We start from the raw sequence: 14,855 nt of genomic DNA, 5'->3' as shown, positions 1-14,855 counted from the left end.
AAAGGACCTGATAATGGTGCAATCAACATTCTCTATAATAAACCGACTGAACACCAGCAACAGCGTCCAAAGAGTCGTTGGACATCATCATTTCCTCGCAATGCAGCGAGTGCCTTAGTCCTCTCATGACAACGTCCGCAGGCTTGCCACCTAGGTAAGCCATGTGTAATCTTCTCCATATAAAAAGGCAGTGGTACTTGTGAAGTCGCATGGTTGACCACAGGTCCCCGTGCCATTCCCCGGATCTCAACTGAGCCATATTGTTTTGTGGGTGCTTCTTGTGCTTGTCGAAGTAGTACGGCCAAGTCTCGAACTGAAGCACAACTTTCAGCCACTCTTCTGTGAGTTCTAAATCGGCACATTCGGCCGGTGTCCATGCAGTTGTCAGCATATCAAAAACGCAGCCCCGAGCGCGAGCTTCATCCGGGGTGCTCCCGCAGCTCTTGTTCAGAATTGGCGGTGGGTCCCTGTCCAGCGCCATCAAGTCTGGGGCGTTTAAGCCAACCATGGCTGTTCCTTTTTCGCCTTCCCGGAGGCCGGCGAGAAAGATTGTTGCGGCGAGAATGACTGCCAGCAAAAAACCGAAGACGAAGAAAACGATTTTGGTTGGTTTTCGATGCCCCCCCTTCTCCTTCTCAGGGACATCATCTCCAGAACGGAGTTGCTCATAAGATGACCCATCGAACAATCTCTGCAGAGTAGTGTCAGATTTTGGCTATAAAGAAAAAAATATAACTGAAATGCCGAGTGTTCAATAGTGAGACAACCTACAATTTTCGACAAGTGTTGCAAAATGGACATCTTCATCATGCGGACGGCGACTACCCGGGTTTATTCTGGCCACCGATGGGAGGACGAGCCATGGATGACTTGAACACCAATTTTCATAGCCCCTTCCAGAAAAGACCCGGAAATTTTGTCTTTCTCACCCCGACTGAACGTTCTCCGGACCGTAAGCTGACGAGGACCCGCTCAAAACTATCCGGTCCGGCGAGTTCTAGCGGTTGACCCTAGCAGAAGCCCCGAGTCCACAATAAACATGACCAGGTGCCGAAGTTGCAAATGTGTAACACGAGTCAAGCTGACAGTGCTCAAAACGGCACACTATCTATTTGACCCATGTAGAAATAGGCTACATTCCGGCTTATCGGCATATAATATATATGACCCCGGCGAAATATACAGGTATTTAATTTGCTGCCACAAGCGACTACTTTGCTACTTTTGTCAGATGATAGTGATGCTGGTGGGATATGAAGCAATGTACAGTACATTGAAAGGGATACTGAAATGGTGTTTCCAATATGGCTTCCACACTGCTTAACTTAATGCAAGTCTCTTCGAAATGTGGGTGATAACCCCTTTACGGATGATTTAAGAAGAAGCAAGGGAAAGAAAAAACCTCCCTACAAGGGTGCTGAGATAAGGCGACTTTGAGGTACTAACGCATTCTTGTCATTGACAGGTAGGTAACTTTGATTGACACAACTCTTTGGGGTCCTGTGACTTATAAGAGGCGTTTTGCATCATTATCAATTGCCGTGGATACTTGACATTACCTTGTATTCGAGTATGTCAGTTTAAATGCCAGCAAATAGCACGAAATTCGCCTTTCAGCTCGATACGGTGATGGCAATTTTAGTGACATATACTGGAAGTATGAATTGATTTGCCTCAATTCAGCATGCAAGCATATCAGTGAGGTTCTCACTTCTCAGACCAGGCCAATTGCCCTCATAAGCTCATTCATGGGGTAAATTAGCACAAATTACTGGCGATCGATTTGCCAGACGAGACACTGGCAAATTCAAGCTGGGTAGTAGCATGGGGAACTCTATTAGCGTGAGTGATTCAACAAGATTTTGGCCTGTTAAGAAGATAAGCTTGATTTAGTAGCAATTTAAAGCTAATGCGCACCGTCATGCCTGGAATCTCTGGGTTTCTCGAAGGCACAGCTTCCAAGCAATATAATCTCCGGGCCCGTGTCCGGATTCGTCATTTCTTCCATTCTTAGCAAATCAGCAAATAAGGTTATGACTAACCCAGGTTTGGGAAACGAGGAACCTTGATACTCTCCGGTGGCATTGATGTCGTCGTGGGCTCGAGAATGTAACTGCCATTTTAGCTAGAATATTCCCGGGACTCCCAAAATCTCATCACTCCGCCATTGTGACTAGAATCATAGCGGAATCCCCCGTGTATGTACTCAACATCATGGTGCAGCCATTGCGCACTGGCCTCCAAGCCCTGGCAGTTGATCTATATGCGCCGCACGAGCAACCTACGATGGGCCTTTGGAGCGGACTCTTGGCTTGTTTGGGCTCCATCCTCACCACTGCTGCATCATGCACCGCCCCGATATCCTTACCTTTGATCATAATTCTGTCCCACTTTATCTTGACTCTTATTTGGTCATCAGTTGGGTTATGATCGGGGATCACTGCCATCAAGACCTCCGTATCTGGAATTATTGGTCGCAGCTTTCATGGGTGGCCCAAAGCGATCATACAACAGTGAGGATACGAGGCCTTTCGCCAGTATCACGCCAAATCTATCAAATTTGGTTACTGGCTTAGTCGGTTTGGCTCACAGTACTGGATTATAGTAGCAGGAGAGAATCCTTTCTCGCTTCAGTTGATGGCACACGGATAACTTCCTAAGCCCTTAAATAAACATAAACTAAATCTACAAGAAACCAGCTAAAATAATACATTGAGAATGCGAGAAACCTGCTTGATCTTAGCTGAAAAATCCCATTTGGGTGTCACAGACTCGGTTCATACTGCCAACCCGAAGTCCGGTGCATGTGTGGTACTGTCACGGACGCCACGGTCCCGAGACTCCGGTACCACAACGAAAATGTCACGCACAAGTTCGGAAGACGCTGGATTTGGGGCCTATGTCGGCTCTGAAAAACTCTATTCAGTCGTTGGAAGCGCTCTGGAGGCTGTGCCGTTTATTCTGGTGCTTTGTTGGCCGGACTTGTACTCAATAATGTTATCCTTTCTGGTCAAGGAACTAAAGGTCTCTCTGCCTTCTCAGCGTAGGCCTGCCTCCAACATGTGTCTAGTGAATGGAATATAGGTGACTGCGGTCCGGACGGGAAACTGGTTCGACCATACAAAATCCCAAACTGTTGCACCCTATCGCGGTTCCCACTGTAGACTGGTTTTGACGCTCCTACTCGATCCTACAGGCGTCACATCTGCCCTTTCAAACTAGATACTACAAGCACTGATCACAGATAAATTGGCAACGATCGCTGAGCAGCACGAGATGGATCTATTCAGACTCAACCTTTCTGAAAACTGAAGAACTGGAACCGGATAGCGAACTCTTGCCATCGATAATATGGCCATTTCGGAGCCCCCAATTATCTCGTCTGTCGCATGTTTTTTGCTCTTTCGGATTTCAGAGTACTCAAGAATGGAGAACATATAACTCTTGGTGTTCTCAAATTGCGTCCTTCCCGCTCTCATGGCCGCATGCATGTAGTCCTGGACCAAATGTACGGAACCCGTAGCCGTAAAAAGTCGTTGCTGGTAGCATAGCTCGGACCGAACTCCGAGTTTCCGGTGGTGTTGACATCCCTGTCCGGGTATAGAGACCTGACCCTGTTTCCGCAAGGACCATGGCAATTGATTTCCGTCAGACAGTACGCTTCCATAGACCAGTCTTCATGCCTCCAACTCATACGCATCTGATTCTATGTCAGCCGAGCTCCGTGGATAGGCTGTATGAACAGGCTTATTGCAACCTCCCGTAAGACTCCTTTTGATTTCCCGCTCTCTTTTCCCTGACTCTTTCTGACAAGATGCATTATTTGCTAACTAGATAGACCGGGAAGACGTCCATTTCCAACCCAACACTCCATTCAATCGCTATCAGTCTCCATTCTTCACCAATGCATCGAGATAATGACAGTATGGAAGGGCTGTTAGACGACGAGAAAGGATTGCTTAGTCGAGAGGCAGCTCCCCGTCCATGGATTAATTTCCAAAACGTAATTCTCTCAATCACTTGCCTTTGCGCCATGACGACATTGGGCATTCTAGTCTTGAGACAACCAACTCCGGATCATCGCGTCGTGTCGATGAACAAAGTTCAAGCCGGCTCCCGTATAGCGACGTGCGGCAGTTCCATTGCGGAGGCCACTGCCAAGGGCTGCGTTTGGGATTTGATGAATTATGCCTACGTGCCGACTGCGTGCTACGATAAGGAGGAATCTAGTCGATGGATAGAAAAGTATGGTCCATGGAAGTGGCACAGAGATGCGAATGGGGTGGAACCTGTACAACAGGTTGATTTGTCGAAAACCGAGACAGTATATGCCGAGCAGAGCTGGCATGTTGAGCATTGCCTCTATACCATCAGGTCGACCCACGTCGCTGGCGTAAAAAATGGTTACGTGACGGATCAGGCAGTTCAGGTTAACCATACAAATCATTGCATCGATTTTATCACACGCCATGTATCGGGAGGAGGCCAAGCTAGCACCAAAGCGGAGTTGCAGTTCATGTCATGTGTTACTCTAGATTATGTATCAGATGTTCAGCTATAGCGTGGATTTTCTGACACGATCGACTGGTTACCTAGCTGCTCCATCAGCTTGTTATAGAAACCGAGATGAACATGTATATAATATTTGCAACTGAGATTGTTGATTTTGCTACGACCCCCTGCAACGCCTTTGGCTTGGATAAATACCTTGTTATTAAGCGCCCAGCACACCTTGAATATCCTTTGCGTAAATTTAGGGGGGTTAATCCGCTAGCACCAATACAATTTGCGAGCAAATACGTTGGTGCTTCGAAAATGACAATAAGGGCATGACTGTAAAGTTGCAACTGCATTTCTGTAAGACACAACAGACTGTCCTGTGGAACATGTAGTCATATCCAATCCCTCAATAGTCTACTTACAACCTATCTGCGGCCATCCTCACAAGCTTCAAGGTTGGTTTGTCTACAGCTCTCCACATATAATCGGAAGCGCAGACAAGAACCAACGTTACAAGCATGTATGCTATCACACCACCAACTCGAACCCCAAATGCCACATCCGCACCTAAATGTCCAAACAGTGGAGAGATTTGATCGCGAAGTGCATTATTCAACCTCCATCCCACCAGCTCGAGAAGGGGCTGGTGGATTATGTACATGGAGAACGAAACCTTGCCCAAGTATTGAAGCATCGAGGATGTAAGGACTTTCCTAGCTAAACGGATTCTTTGTATCGACCACATGGTTATGGCGGCACCAATTGTGTGCCACAAGTCCTCGGATGGAGATATGAGTCCGAGTAGTCGAAAGCCTAGCGCATCTTTGCCTCGGAGGTCCGGATATGAAACGAGCCACAAGCCGGCTATAAGTGATAGATAGGGAGCGATCTCGAAAACCCTTTGCCGACTACTTTGCCATACTGGTGACGAAAGCGTCGTATTTTCTTGTTTTTGTTGGAGTCTTTGGAGATCCAAGACTGAGAGTGCCATGCCAAGAAGGAAGAGGGCCACGTCCCAGCGACTCCAAAAACAGCAAAACAGCATAGTGCCGGCCCAAAGAGAGTTTCGCAACATTATGGACTTGGTCTGAGACAAAGTCATAATCATAAAGTACAAAACCAAGGCGCAATGAAACTCGGTTTGAATGGTCCAGAGATGAACGCCATACAAGGAGTCGTCATTGTTGCCAAAAATATCTTCAACCCACTGCCAAGGATTCGTCAACTTCGTCGTAACAAAGCCTAACCAGTCTTCTATTTGAAGCCAGAAGGTCGGTTGGTGGATCGGATGTTGATGTAAATAGTGTGCCGGTAAAGCCTCAACATCGCTTTGTAGAGCGTGAGCCCTGACCAAGAGCATAACGCAAAACGTTGAGAAAATAGTCGGAACAAATAGACGTATAGCTCGTTTGACAGTGGACTTGGAAAGAGACTGAAAAAGAGTGTGGAAATCTCCCAGTAGGTAACAACGAGCCGGGTTGAGGGTGAGGACGTAACCGGACATGATGAAGAAAATGCTGACCACCGCGCGTCCTGCGTAAAAGCATCTGATGATGGGGAGGGCGAGCCACGAATTGCTCATCCCTTCACCGTAGCCGTAGAGAACATATCGATCGAATGGAAGCCAAAAGTGTAGAGTGTAGACGGCCAGAGCTGCCAAGCCGCGAAGCCCATCGAGGTAAGCCGTGTCGGTTTGTCTGGCATCATTTAGTCGCTCTGTATGATCGCATTCTTTGAAGGGTTGCAAGAAGCTGGGACTGATAGCTTCCAGAAAGGCATTCATATTCTAGGATTCGTAGTGATTAATCGATTGTCGTACTGAGAAACGATCCAGTCCGTTCTCCTAGCTCAAAAGGGCATCTAAATCTCCCATAGAGAAACTACTCCGTTGTTATACCTTACATAGAACGAAAGTGCCCAGGCAAATCTTCCCGCCCCCTCAATAAATCCCGGACCGATAAAAACATCCGGAAATACAATCCACTCCCTGCCTTTCTAGTTTACTCCAGCTTATAAATGGCTTGTGATGGTCGAGTCGGAGCTGCATCGCGGACAACCTGAAACATTTTAAGAAGACTTTATCTCTAAAAGATATGGAAACTTGTGCCAGAGGTCAATGTCGAGATCGGATTAGCTCACAATCGTGGAGTGTGTGGCTTCGGGAGCATAGATCATGCTACCACTGGAAATCCGAAGAAGTGGGCCGCTCAATAGGAAATCGGGCAAGTCCACCGGAGTCGGTTCCGGCCGGAAACAGTGGGAACCGCGATAGGGTGCGACAGTTTGGGATTTGCATGCTCGGACCAGTTCCTCATCCGGACCGTAGTCACTTATTTTCCATTCCCTAGCCATCTGTTGGAGCCAGACCTACGCTGAGAAGGCAGAGATCTTCAGTTCCTTGACTAGAAAGGCTAATCACAACAAAAGTTTTCGTTGTTACTCGTCCGCCTCGTTAGGCTCCATCACGCATTCCGCTTATCCACGATCATGTCTGTCGACTCGCCAAATCAGCGATCGAATTATCAACTGCGTGCCACCTGGCTGAATCTCAAGGAAGAGAAGCCGAGGTTCCTCAAGAAGGTGAAAGGCGTGCGCGGCGAGGTCATTTTGTTTGTTGCATCATTCGCCATCCTGCTTCAATGCGTGGTGTTGTGGAAGCTTGGGCTAGCACGCCCAGGTGAAGCAATCTTGGGGGAAATCAACGGAGAAGTTCCCACCTGTCAGTTTCAGCTTCAATGCATTTCGTTAATCAGGGATTTCACTGACTGAACGCAGTTAGAACGCACATCAAACGTTTTGACTCCGAACTTCATTTTGATGCACTTAATGCATCTGATCCCATGTGGCTAAAGGCAATACCAAGTAAGATGACACTTTGTTGCTACATGTTATCATAAGCGTTATGCAGTCCTGCTTACGAATCGAGTGCACAGTGGGTGGTGGTTTTATGGCAGTCGCAGACCATAAGAATAAAATGTTACCAGCAGCAATCCACAGCCATGGTGAAGATGTGTACAACATCGCTATTTTTCACCAAATTCACTGCCTCCACCAGCTGGTAGAAGACTTTGATGCTCTATTTGGCATCGCTCGGTCTAAAAGCGGCAAGTCGTTACCTCCTGAGAGACTCGACCATACCAGACATTGCTTCGCATACTTGCGTAGCTCGCTGATGTGTGGTGCCGACACGGCTCTTGAAGGTCAATCAAAACATACTAAAGAGCCTGGGACAAGTGGTACTGGATCCTATCATATTTGTAAAGATTATGATGCTCTGCTCTCATGGTCGGAATCGCATCGGGTGTCGAACATGGAGGGGTTCCACTGAAAGAGCCTTCCGCCCATGCGCTAATTAGTCTATCTTTTCTTATTTCCGTCCTAGAATCTATACTATTGAAATATTCAGACAGACCCCTGATTATATGGTGATTGAATTGAACTTCAAACTAAACATAGTTAACGACCGTTCAAATCACGCAACTTGGTTAGAAACGACAAGGGCAGCGGGAAAAATCATCAGACAAAGTGGCATTGCATTCTGACGTTAGAAAAGTCAGTTCATCAACACCCAGTCCAATTTAGCTACTAGGGAGTGAAGATAAGTGCACCACATACGCAATGGTGAGAAGTCACTGAGCTTGAAGAAGCGAGATGATGATAATACTAAGCGTAAACGTGTTACGATGAGACATGAACCAATCCGGCTTCTGTTAACTAAAGAAAAGCCAGTATATCATATTAAACATATCACTGTACTTCTGATGACGATCAACTGTTAACGAATTCGTTTTCACAAAAATCGCAATGGCCAGTGACATAGCTCTAATAAGAGTGAAGGTAAATTGTATTGTGACCAAATGAGCCCTTGGAGACACTAGGCCTGCTGGCCACTCTAATCCCCATTCTTCAGTCAACGATTGTCCCATTGGTCTAGCCAGTGTTCTAATTGATAGAGAAGTGTACTATAGCCAATCTGCTAAAGTTTTTGAAGTAAAGCTATAACAACTTGAAGATTGCTACAGATTCTCCGCTGTGCCAGCCAGACCTTGGCCATGACGACTCTTACGAGGCATCGGATTCGACGGTGCTCTCGGGCTCCTCCTTGGGGTAACGGATGAGATAAGCGCGCTTCTCGACAGCGCTCTCAGGCTCTTCCTTAGGGTAACGGATGAGGTAGGCGCGCTTCTCGACCTCACTCTCGGGTTCCTCCTTGGGGTATCTGATGAGATAGGCACGCTTTTCGACGGCGTTATCGGGTTCCTCCTTGGGGTACCTGATGAGGTAGGCGCGCTTCTCAACCTCGCTCTCAGGCTCTTCCTTAGGGTAACGGATGAGGTAGGCGCGCTTCTCGACCTCACTCTCGGGTTCCTCCTTGGGGTATCTGATGAGATAGGCACGCTTTTCGACGGCGTTATCGGGTTCCTCCTTGGGGTACCGGATGAGGTAGGCGCGCTTGTCGACGTTGTCCAAGTTCTCTACTCCATTCTGAACACTGAGCTGTATGTTAGCTGATGATGAATCTTGAAGAGCAGGCTACTAACTCAGGGTTGGCAACAGGCGCAGCGGCAGCAATAGAAGCAAGCTGTGCGACAAGCAACACCGTAGCCTTGGAGAACAACATTGTTATGATGAGATGTAAAAACGTATTGACGTTGATAAGATGAGTGACTGATTGATAGAGTTGCTTCTGCTGGAGGCTTGTGTTATGGATGAGTGGAAAACAGGAATGACTACAGGCTGGACTGGGCTTGTTATATAAAATTTCATAGACGTCGGCTGTCTATTCAAAACTGCCTTAAGAATGAGTCAGCTCACACGAATTCAATTGCAACTGACCTGCTTCTCTGGTCATAAGTTTCGTATGGTACGTTACCATCGGTAGTGTCCTTCGCAGCACTTGCGGGGAACAATTTGGGACTTCGCTTGCACCAAAACACTCGGGATTGCCGTTCCGAATCCTGAGAGTTTCTTGTCAGATCCGTAAACTCAGTATATTCAGAGCTGTTAACCTCTTGCTTGGTTTCAGATCCGGCAGAGGTTGGTGAAGCCGGAATGGGATCCGGTGGTCCGGAATGCCGGAGCGCACATCGGATAATGGTAGCATAGTAGTTAAGAATTCCACCTTGTTACAATCCCAGAGAAGGCCATACGCGTCATTCATCTTATTGATTAGATACAGAACGCCGAATACCAATTCTGTCTTGCTGCAAAGGACACGATCAACAACTTCAGCGACAACCGGCACAATGGTCGTACCGAATCGCCTGAAAGCAACCATGCCGGGCTACGACGAACTGCACCTTGATTCCGACAATGAAGATACCAGTAGCGATGATGGTACCGGTACCACCTACCAGCGACCCAAACCTGCCACAACTTGGCTCCGCTCACTCAAACTCTGCTGGGCAATCGGAACAGCTATCACTTGCATTGTCACATGGGCTGCTTGTTTATTCTTGGCTTGGGAAGCCGTCGACAACCTTCCTGCCGTAAACAGAAAACGGCTTGGTGCACTGGAACCCCAAGCTGGTACAATGCTTTCAATTCCCGGGTTCGCCTTGGCCTACAATAAGACATATTGTAACGGAGTCAAGGACCCCAAGGGCGCTCGAGAGCGCGATTGTGTCTTCGACCCAGTGCATGGTGGCTGGATTCCCCGTCTTTGCCATGACCCGGAGCTCACTCAAGAGCTCTTTGATATCCGAGATTATCAGTGGTTCGAGGATGAGGCGCGTACGAAACCTGTCTCGCAAGAAAAGGTATGGACGGGGGAGATGGGTGCGGTGACATACACCAGTGACGACTATCACTACCGGCACTGCGAATATATTCTTAAAACATTGATCAAGCATGGACAATCTAAGAGGAGAGGTCTCGGATTTAAGGTATTGGACGAGGAGCATCTGCTCCATTGCTTAGACAGACTTATCAACTATAATAAGCCTGAGATACGGGAGGCGCAAAGCGAGACAGTCATGTGGACAGGGTCAGCCGAGTGCTACGTCAATATTGACTAGAAGCTATCAAAACAAAATTTTGAAAGTCACGCGATGCATTGAGGCTTTGGTTATAATGTTTTTATCAAATTTGCATTTGAATGATGTATGTGGAACATGTAAAAAATAAAGATGGTACTCGACTATCGAGAACCTAGGAATTCGTTATTGCGTCGCAAAATGTGCCTCTTGCAACGAAATAGAAACCCAATCTTTGATTGAGGCAGTGCTGCAGAGGCTAAATTTGGTAAGCTGAAGCTTGCTCATCAGAGGCCGCTGGGATTATGGTGCAGGAAGGTCACAAGCTCACTGCATCGAAAGGACAAAACCCGCGAGTACATCTTATATAAGTGATTGATTGCCAACGGCAGCATGTATTTCGAAATTAGAACTCCAAGCAAAGTATCGTTATCCCTGTATAAATCGACCCAGTTTCGAATTTCTAACCCGTATTTGTGGTTTCCTCCAACGTCTTCATTTTCTCATTCAAATCAGGTGCAGCTCTTGTCCTGTCCCATTCCAAAAGCTTGGAAAAGTTCCGACACGTGTGCTTTGATGTCCACACTGGGCCACCCAAGTTTGTCGTCTCATCCCATCTGTAGACTAGAGGGGTCAGGTCTGAGTGGCATTGTATTGCCTGCCGCAAATGCTCAACACAATGGTCTGCCAGTAAAGCAGTGTCAGCTATTGTTGCACAAGCAGTCTTGAGATAAACTCCCATAAATCTCAGGAATAAAACTTACTCATATGTACGAAGAAGAAGTCACTGCTCCGTGACTTGGGAAAGTAGTGTTCGGCGTAGATAACCTTTCGGAGCTGGTTTACACAGTGTAAAGAATGAATAACATCCACACTTCTCGATTGTTAGACTGAGAACATGAGAGTGAGAATCTGAACTCGGAGAAATACCTGACCCGATACATTCCCTTTTCACCAGGCTCTTTCATGGTATTGATAATACCCCCGTCTTTAGTTGTCGTCTCAGTGCGATTGAGTATTATATCAATTGCTTAAACGATTTAGCGCTGCCAGCCACTGCAGGACATAACACTAGATGGTCAACTTACCACTTTCCAAGTTTTCCCAGTTTTGATCAATTTCAGGAGATGGGTCCCCGACATAAACTATGGGCGATCCCGTTAGGTTTAAGAATAACTTATCATTGGCATCCTTCTCGACACCGCCCGTATATACGATGCTTTCCAACGAGATATGAGGAACGGCCGCCACTGTCCTGACGGTTAGTTCAATGTCATGGTTCTGTTTCGTTGGCTCGACATACCTATGTCAGTGTGGAATCCATTCTCATAGGAGTATAGGGAGGAATCCGTGTCTTTGATCGGCTCCCTGGTGTAGTACAGGAATATAATCCACATTAAGAGGACTGCGGTTGTGAAGACCCATGCCAAGCGCTCAGTCGATCGGGCTGCATATTGATCATAGTTGGCATCACTGTTCGCGCTTTCCTCGTCACCTTCGTGGCTCTCACTCTCCAACTTTTGGTAGCGTAATGCCGGCGGGAATATTTTGACCGCACGCATGGCGGATCCGAAGTGCCCCGGAGACGGCAGTAACTAATCCGTGGCGAAATGAGAACAGCGATTACAGATAGGTAGTTCGAGACTTTGCCAGAGAAAGTACCTGAAAATTTTCTAAGAAATGGCCCTTTGGAGTAAGAAAATTTTCGATCAAACGAATGTTCAGGTGATTTTTTCTTTGCCTTGTGAATATTTGACGATATTTTGCGATCCCTATCCCGAAGCGGTCCGGTAGGACCGGACCGAGTCATGCCGCCAACGCCCAGCCGGGAATCTTTCCGTGGCCAGCAAGCTATTGAGCCACGTTTATTAAACCAATGAACTTAGCTGGTCAGACTGTTGGCCAAGGATACTGCTTCCGGTAGTAATATAACTATTGATTGATATCTAAGATGCGGGGATTTGATCCAATTCTATGCTATGTTTTCCGGGATAAACTTCGACGCATTTATATTCGCTCTAGTAAAGACAAGAGAACGAAGACACCAAAAAGTTCTTTAAGCCAAAATCTACGGGTGCTCCTTAACAAGGGGGTCCTAAATGGGTTTCAAAAGTTATCAGCGATCACGTCTTTAATTGTATGTATATTGCCTACCTCATGAGGTTTTCCGGATGCAGCAGCCCAGTCCCGCAAGATTGTCCAATCCCTGCAAGAGTGCCACAATGCATTCCCATCACGGATTTTGACGCCATGCGCCAAATCAGCCTCAGTCTCGAGGGTGGTGTCGGCGTGGCACAATATTCCCTGCGAAAGCAAATTCATGTTGGTATTCGGAGTGAGAGAAACAGTGGTTGGGCGAACAAATACCTGATAAAGATAATCGAAGCAATGCCCAAGTAGGTCGTAATCCGATCCTGGGCCACGGTGCTTCATAAAAGCCTCGGCGTTGTCCCATGACTTTGCGACAGCAACGAACTGACCGCGTATGTCCTTCAGGCATTGCAGCTGATGGAAAACGGCCAGATTTGCCCAGAAATGGAAACCGGAAGTAAGATTGGTTGCCAGGACTGCACCGCCTGACTCTGGGATTAGGCTCTCCCATTGTGCATCGGAGACGTTGGCCAGACTGGTGTAGGACGGATCAAAGAGGATGAACTTTGGGGAGGAATGCAGCACCGGCATAAATTCATCGCTTGCCACGGGGAGGGGGGGGCCTGTGAACAAAAGCCATAATAGCGCAATGGATGCAGCAAGATTCACTGCCGCATATGAACACTTGAAGGAAAGCATTGAGTTGGCCCGTATTTTTCCCCGTTTCCATTAATCGGTGTTGATTCATCAAGTGGCTCGATATTTGGTGATCAAAGGCGACAATGGCAAACAGTTGGTTGGCTTCCCTTCGTAATCTGGTGCATCTTTGAGGGTACCTACCACCTTAGGATCCGCAAGGCCGTGGCCCCGGACCGGAAACCATAGGGCACCGGGCGGGTCCTGCGGCAACCTGCAATACCGGCGCAATATAATGCAACCCGAGATGCGCTGAGCTAGTCAGGTGCATTCTTGGGAACTGACACCATTTTTGACAGCCTGCTACGAGTTTTCAATACTATCGATCCCACGGAGATCGAATAACCATGAGAATAGCCTCTGCGGAGCCCCGCGGCGCTGCCTTCCCGTGGTTGCAACTTTGGCTGACAACTGCGACCCTCGTTCTCGTATTTATTTTCCATTGGAAATGGACCCGCCCAATCTATTCATACCCCCTCGAACTCCCCAAAATCAAATATACCTTCGTTGAGCGCCCCGAGTTCTACCAATTCAATGAGGCGACGCAGGAGAGGTGGCACGCCTCGATGAGTGAGAAATGGTGGAAAACGCGCTGGAGAGCACCGGATGGCGGAGACTCGGTCCGAGTGTTTAGCATGTTCCACAGGATCCACTGCCTCACCGCGCTCCGCGAAGAATTCACCCTGCTGACAACGGATCCGAAGCGACACGAGTCATTTTACGCCGAAAACGACGACAAGACTGGTAGCAGACTTCATCTGGGACACTGCTTCGATCTTCTTCGCCAGGCATGCAATAACCGCGGGACTCTGTCCCAACCCTCATTGATTCGTCTTGTTTCTTGTATGCTGACCATTAAGTAGGAAATCCAGTGCGCAGCGGACATGACGTTGGAACCCTTGGAGCCGGGTTATGTAGAGGGCGATGGCATGGATGTGGTGCATGAGTGCCGGGACTGGGGTCTCTTGAAGGAGTTTGCCGAGTCACAGCCACTGCACACATAGTCTACTTTCCGGAGGCATGAATATACATAACGATTAAGTAGCTATTGCTGATAGTACATCCTCACCAAGAGAATATTTCTTGTTGCCGAAGACGCTTGTCATGACACTAGGGGATGTGTTGGGGAATAATCGCCTGCCATGTGGGGATTTTTGTAGGATACAAGCTGACATTGGAGACGGGCGAAACGGACTGCGTGCCTGGGCTCTTCTTAAATAACTAGTAACAACTACGAGGCTCGGTCCTTTGCGAAGAAGCATAGTATAATCTGACTGCATAGTATTTTTGAACTCTGAAGGAAAAGGCGGAAAAGATGAAGTATTCCCTCTTGCTTCAAAATGTTTCCCATGTTGTGGATAGGGGTATGGCAATTACGCAGCAAATGTATATCTATTGTCATCTGTTGAATATGTAGATTTGTCTCCTAAGGTCCAGGAGTCTGGTCTCCGCTCGGATCGTGGGTGCTAGAGACCAGTACACAGGTCCGAAACACCGGACCGGGGCAGCGGTGTGGATCTGGAGTTGAGATGTAGGTCCTGGATTACGGCTCCGCTCCATGCGCCCATTGATAGGTAGCTCACACTTTTCTTG

At 47.6% G+C, this 14,855-nt stretch overlaps 1 protein-coding gene across 1 annotated transcript; it reads right to left on the bottom strand.

Annotated features, from left to right (window-relative positions):
- Positions 1-8,562: 8,562 nt before the first annotated feature.
- On the bottom strand, positions 8,563-9,121 carry EsH8_I_000336 (uncharacterized protein; the record flags this gene model as incomplete). Its single annotated transcript, XM_083267749.1, has 2 exons — positions 8,563-8,992; positions 9,042-9,121. The coding sequence occupies 2 exons, from the start codon at positions 9,119-9,121 to the stop codon at positions 8,563-8,565; spliced, it is 510 nt and encodes a 169-aa protein (XP_083118187.1).
- Between the last annotated feature and the right edge of the window lie 5,734 nt (positions 9,122-14,855).

This window comes from Colletotrichum jinshuiense, chromosome 1, assembly GCF_051148585.1.
Source record: "Colletotrichum jinshuiense chromosome 1, complete sequence".
NCBI lineage: Eukaryota > Fungi > Ascomycota > Sordariomycetes > Glomerellales > Glomerellaceae > Colletotrichum > Colletotrichum jinshuiense.
The sequence above is the reverse complement of the archived record's forward strand: the minus strand, read 5'-3'. Positions and strand labels throughout refer to the sequence as shown.